This window comes from Silene latifolia, chromosome 6 (assembly GCF_048544455.1).
Source record: "Silene latifolia isolate original U9 population chromosome 6, ASM4854445v1, whole genome shotgun sequence".
In the NCBI taxonomy this organism is placed as follows: Eukaryota; Viridiplantae; Streptophyta; class Magnoliopsida; order Caryophyllales; family Caryophyllaceae; genus Silene; species Silene latifolia.
The window spans coordinates 116,964,758-116,971,295 of record NC_133531.1 but is presented as its reverse complement, the minus strand read 5'-3'; the positions used below and the strand labels follow the sequence as shown (position 1 = coordinate 116,971,295).

General features: G+C 41.5%; 1 protein-coding gene across 1 annotated transcript; it reads left to right on the top strand.

Annotated features, from left to right (window-relative positions):
• The first annotated feature begins 3,536 nt into the window (after positions 1 to 3,536).
• On the top strand, positions 3,537 to 3,905 carry LOC141588539 (uncharacterized). The gene has a single exon (XM_074409976.1). The coding sequence runs from the start codon at positions 3,537 to 3,539 to the stop codon at positions 3,903 to 3,905; it is 369 nt and encodes a 122-aa protein (XP_074266077.1).
• The last annotated feature ends 2,633 nt before the right edge of the window (positions 3,906 to 6,538 follow it).

The window sequence follows — 6,538 nt, the reverse complement described above, 5'->3', positions numbered from 1 at the left end:
TTTGTCGGTTTTAATTACTCGACCTTCTTAGTTCGTTTTCCGGCCTTCCTAGGCTCAACCCAACCCATTCGACCAATCGTCCCGTCTGGACGGTCCAAATTCTTATCTGGGCCTAAGGATAGATAGCGATTGACGTCAACTATACCGTGATGCATACTCATGTTTGTATCAAGGGCTTTCACTACTCGAGGGAATGGACTAGGAACCGACCTTACTCATGTTTGGCATGGACCTCTCCACAGACCAGGGTTTGATTGCTTGGTATGGCAATCAACCTTTTAAGCCAAAACCCTTTTAAATGCACTCAGCATACCGTTATAATGCTTGTATGAATGTTTGTATCATATACGTGATCACCATTTTGTAAAACGAAACCATGACGAAATTTTGTAAAATCCTTTTCAAAATGTATTTCAAAGGCGGCCTAAAATAACGCAAAATGAGTCGAAACTCTATCCAAATGTCCAGTCAAAATTCGGGCTTCAAAAACCATTTTAACCTCACTTCGAGTCAGCACTCCTACAACTACACTACGGTTGCCTAGGAGAAACATTTCAAAATTTGTCATTTTCAAACCTCACTTGACACAGTGGCACACGCCCACTTCACAAGTCTAAAGTCTCTTTTGACTAAGTATGCTAAAATGGTCGATCGTGTATTGATTCGTCATCGATCTCTTATCCCTAGTTTCCAAGATGCCCGGAACTAGTCACGCAAGTGTTAATGGACAACCCGGAAATGGTAGTGATCTAATCCTAGCTGCGATCATCCGTCTCCAAACAAGACAAGACCAAGCTTATGACCGCCTCAACGCTATTGAAAGCCGGATTGTCGCTGTAGAAGCTAGACTTCCTCCTGCAGAGAACGATATTCCTGACATGATCGTGCATGATAACCTCCCGCCTTTTGTTGGACAACCAGAAGTCAACCTTCCACCAGATCCTACTGAAGCTGAAAAGCGACTCCAATATTTGGAGGAGCAACTAATGTACCTTAAGGGAGATGATATCTACAGGGAGAATAATCGCAAGTATGAGGCAATAAATGCTCAACTGCCAACCAACTTCATTATGATTGACATTCCAAAGTTCAAGGGGCATGAAAACCCTTTGAACCACATTCGTGCCTTCAAAGATTATATGTCTATCAAAGGCATCAAGTCCGAGATGTTCTTAAGGATATTTCCTTCATCTCTCGATACTATTCCTAAACAATGGTTCTACTCTTTATAGCACAAGAAAATTGCCACCTAGGACGATGCTGCAATTGAGTTCACTAAACAATATGCGGATAATGCTGAAATCCAAGTCAACATGCGCACTCTAGAGGTTCTGAAGCAAAACGAGTCACCTTAGGCATGCTTGTACCCGGTTTTGGTCCCTTATCCGAAATGGGGTCCAAATTGGAATCTGTCTAAGCACATGGGTCCTTTTCCGGCCTAGAAATCTTCCATGAGGAGTTTAGAGTATTTTTGTCCAAGAGCTTATGTCTTGAGAAGTTGATAATCATAGAGAATGGCAAAGAACAAAACCGGTGGACCTATGGTTACACGGTTTGCAATGGCAAGTACAAGGGTCACTTTCAAGTCCCTTTCACCCTTCCTAATTTAACCAAGACATCCACAAGGCTCCTTTTGTTGCTCTACTACCCTTGCATAGACTTGGCCGGACCCCCTTGAAGCTTCCAAAAGAGTTTACTCCATGTTTAATTAATCATTGTCCTTATTAGTTTACTTTCTTGTTTTCTTTTAAGATTTTTAACTTGTGTAAGAACTTTGTGTAAGGCTTAGGGCCACCTTTTGAACCGGTTTTCTAGGGTATTTTGGACCGTTAGATGCTAGGTTGGATGGATGGATAGGATTGCTTGGCTTGGCCTATAAAAGCAAGGCATTCCCTAGTGTAAAAATCAGATTTAATGAATGAAAAACACAAGTTAGAAACATTGATTTCTACTAATCTCCTTTGCTTAGTGCTGGGAAATCCTCTATTGCTTAGTGCTTAGAGTCGGGTAGTTTCTTTGCTCAGTGCTTGAAATTATCCTTAGGCTTAGTCTAGTGGCTTAGTGCTTGGATTAAGTCATATCCCAATCACGTCTTTTACTCTATTCGATTGTAGAGTTCAGGAAACCGTGGTTATAAACAGTTTTGTCGACTGTTCGATTGCAGTCCTCGGAGTTTCTGTTCAGTTCTTAGTCGTTTTTATCACAATTAAACAGTCCGTCTCACTGTCCAAATCGAGTCATATTTAATCAAATTCCGAGTCCTTGACGTTTTACTTCAAATTGATTATCAGAGCAAAGGTTTAACACAATTCCATTGTTGTGTTAGTCTTGGGAAGAAGCTTTTCTTGTGAGTTCACCATAAACCTTAACCACATCCAAAAACACAAAAACAACCATGAGTGAAGAAAGACTACTTGGAATTGAGACTCAAGTAACACAACTCTCCGAGAAATGCGACCTAATGATAGACTCCTTCAATGCTATCATGGCTAACATTCCAACACCACCAAGGAACCGGGGAAGACATCCACCTCTCCGTGGTAGAGGGCGTGGCCGAGGGTTTGGAGCAAGAAACCAAGAAGTCGACCATGAAGAGGAGGACTTGCACTCGTATGAAGAGGGTTCTTTTAGTGAGGCCGAGTATGAAGAGCATCCTAAAGACCTAAAGGTAGACATTCCGGACTTCCATGGTAGTTTAAATCCCGATGACTTACTAGATTGGTTTAGGTCAATTTAAAGAGTCTTTGAATTTAAATCATACTCGGATGCTAAGTCTTTCAAGGTTGCTATTTTAAAGTTTAAAGGTTATGCATCTCTTTGGTATGAAAACATGAAAAATCAAAGGAAGAGGGATGGTAAAGAACCCATAAAATCATGATCAAAGTTGAAAAATAAGCTTAGTGACAAGTTTATTCCCAAAGAGTACACTCAAGACATGTTCATTAAACTTACTCAACTAAAACAAGATCAACAACCACTTGAGTCTTACATTAGGGATTTTGAACAACTCACTTTGCAATGTGAAATCAATGAGAAACCGGAACAAAAAATTGCTACATTTGTTGAAGGGTTGGATGATAAAATTGCTAATAGAGTCCGAATGCAACCATTGTGGTCTTTTAATGAAGCCGTGAACTTGGCTTTAAGGGTGGAAATTGGGCAAGGGGAAACCCTCCAACTCAAAATTGCCGACCAAAACAACCACCAAGACTACCTATGCCGAGACCAAACCCAAAGAAACCCACACCCCAACCGTGACCCCCACACTTGACAAAGGAAAAGGCATTGAAACCTCACAAAGAAAGACCTTACCCCTTAAAAAATGTTTCAAGTGTCAAGGTTATGGTCATTTTGCTAAAGAGTGTCCAACTCAAAGAGCCCTTAGTAGCTTTGAAGTGGTTCATTGGGGAGAGGATGAATTTCTTGTGTGTGATGAGGATGAGGAAACCGAGGAGACTAAGGATGAGGAGTTAGTATTGCCGGATTCCGGGATGAGTCTAGTCGCTTGGAGAGTATTGAGTGCCCAACCATTGGAAATGGATCAAAGACAACAACTTTTTAGGTCTAGGTGTACCATTGGGGGGAACGTTTGCAACCTAATCATTGATGGAGGTAGTTGTACTAATGTGGCCTCTAGTGTCCTTGTTGAGAAGCTTTCCTTAACCACCCAAAACCATCCATGTCCTTACAAATTGAGGTGGCTTGACAAGGAGGCCGAATTGAAGGTTGACAAACAATGCTTAGTGTCCTTCTCTATTGACAAACATTATGTTGATAAGGTTCTTTGTGATGTTCTACCTATGGATGCTTACCATCTTCTACTTGGTAGACCTTGGGAGTTTGATAAGAGTTTGGTGCATCATGGAAAGGATAACACTTACTCCTTTGAAATTGACAAGAGGTAAATCACTCTAGCACCTCTTCCACCATCCTCCATGCTAGAACCTTACAAAGAAGTGATGCTAATCAAGGAAGCCAAAATGGTCCACAAAAAGAGTAATGAGAAATGTGTTCATGTTCACCTTGCCGAGGGTATGTCCATGGAACAAGATGAACCGTTCACTAATACGGTTCAAACAAGGGTCGAGGTCCACGAAAATGTTCCTATAATTGCTGATCTAAGAATGAAGGCCGAGGTCCCTAAAACTCCTTGGTTTGACTATGGTGTCCATAAGTTTAAAGACAAACTAGGGGAGTGTTCAATTGCACAAGAGGTATCCAAGTGGAGTAATACCAATGATCAAGTTCAAGAGGAGCTCTTTGTCAAGATTGGAGCTGAGAGTACCATTGGTGAGGTGCAAGTTCATCATCCCGTCTCTCCTACCACTAGTCCAATTGGGAATGAAATCAAGGATAAGTCAAGCGCCTACTCGGGCGATCAAGGAAATAGGGTCAAGAAACGGGTTCAAGAGGGGATCCTTAACAATGTCCAAACCGTAGGTGCCGATGATGGTGTGCATTGTGACGATTCCGTACACTCTACTCCAAGTTCAATTGAAGATGAGCATAAGGCCAATGGCATGGGCGGTATGATCAAAACATTCAAGGAGAGTGTTCACCCAAGTAAGCAAAGAAATGGTGTCAAGGAACGGGTTGAACAAGGGCTCATTCGTCATGTTCAACTCATGGCCAACAAGAGAGGGTCCATGAACTCCAAGCAAGTCATAAAATTCAGAGTTGGGGATCGTGTTTGGGTTCTTCCATGCAAGGGGAGGGTCCTCAAGCATGGGAAGAACAAGTCCATGGTCAATGAAGAAGGTCCATTCAAAATCGTCAATCAAATTGGACCCAACAAATACAAGGTTAATCTCTTTGGAACTTATATCACATTTGTTGTTGGGATTTTAAGTCCTTATTGTGAAGATCTTAGTGATGAAGATGCCTAGGATTTGAGGACAAATCCTTTTCAAGAAGGGGAGATTGAAGCAAAACGAGTCACCTTAGGCATGCTTGTACCCGGTTTTGGTCCCTTATCCGAAATGAAGTCCAAATTGGAATCCGTCTAAGCACATGGGTCCTTTTCCGGCCTAGAAATCTTCCATGAGGAGTTTAGAGTATTTTTGTCCAAGAGCTTATGTCTTGAGAAGTTGATAATCATAGAGAACGACAAAGAACAAAACCGGTGGACCTATGGTTACACGGTTTGCAATGGCAAGTACAAGGGTCGCTTTCAAGTCCCTTTCACCCTTCCTAATTTAACCAAGACATCCACAAGGCTCCTTTTGTTGCTATACTACTCTTGCATAGACTTGGCCGGACCCCCTTGAAGCTTCCAAAAGAGTTTACTCCATGTTTAATTAATCATTGTCCTTATTAGTTTACTTTCTTGTTTTCTTTTAAGATTTTTAACTTGTGTAAGAACTTTGTGTAAGGCTTAGGGCCACCTTTTGAACCGGTTTTCTAGGGTCTTTTGGACCGTTAGATGCTAGGTTGGATGGATGGATAGGATTGCTTGGCTTGGCCTATAAAAGCAAGGCATTCCCTAGTGTAAAAATCAGATTTAATGAATGAAAAACACAAGTTAGAAACATTGATTTCTACTAATCTCCTTTGCTTAGTGCTGGGAAATCCTCTATTGCTTGGTGCTTAGAGTCGGGTAGTTTCTTTGCTTAGTGCTTGAAATTATCCTTAGTCTTAGTCTAGTGGCTTAGTGCTTGGATTAAGTCATATCCCAATCACGTCTTTTACTCTATTAGATTGTAGAGTTCAGGAAACCGTGGTTATAAACAGCTCTGTCGGCTGTTCGATTGCAGTCCTCGGAGTTTCTGTTCAGTTCTTAGTAGTTTTTATCACAATTAAACAGTCCTTCTCACTGTCCAAATTGTGTCATATTTAATCAAATTCCGAGTCCTTGACGTTTTACTTCAGGTTCTTACCCAAAATGAGAAAGAAGGCTTCACCGACTTCCTAAGTAGGTGGAGAAAGACTAGCACACAACTTGTTGAACGCCCAAAAGAAGCCACTCTTGTGGAAAGGTCGTGGGTAATTTGAGACCCATTTATGCAAACCATTTGAGGTACCAAAACATAAAGTCTTTCAAAGACTTGACTGTGCTAGGAACGAGAATTGAAGACGACATCCATAAAGGGCTCTTGTCCAAAACGGTAGGTCACGGATATCAGGGTTCAACGAGTCGTTCTTACGGCTTCACTAGCAAGACCGACAAGGTTAACCTTGTCGAATCATCTGCTAAGAAGAATAACCCACAGAGGAAATTTACCTATGTTGGTGAATCATATTCCACTGTTCTGAAAAGGCTCATGACACAAGATAAGCTCCAACCCATATGACCTACACCTGACCCAGAGAAGAAGTCTAAATTCTGGGATGAGAATGCATACTGTGAATATCATAGAGGCAAGGGACACGATACAGAGAAATGCTTCAAATTGAAACATGTCATCCAGGATATGATTGAAGATGGTCGTCTACCCATACCTCCCCCAAGCAAGCCTAACAATACTCAGAATCCTCTTGGAGTTCTGATGATCACAGATGAAGAATCCACCTTGGATTGTTCACACCTCATTTCTCCAGT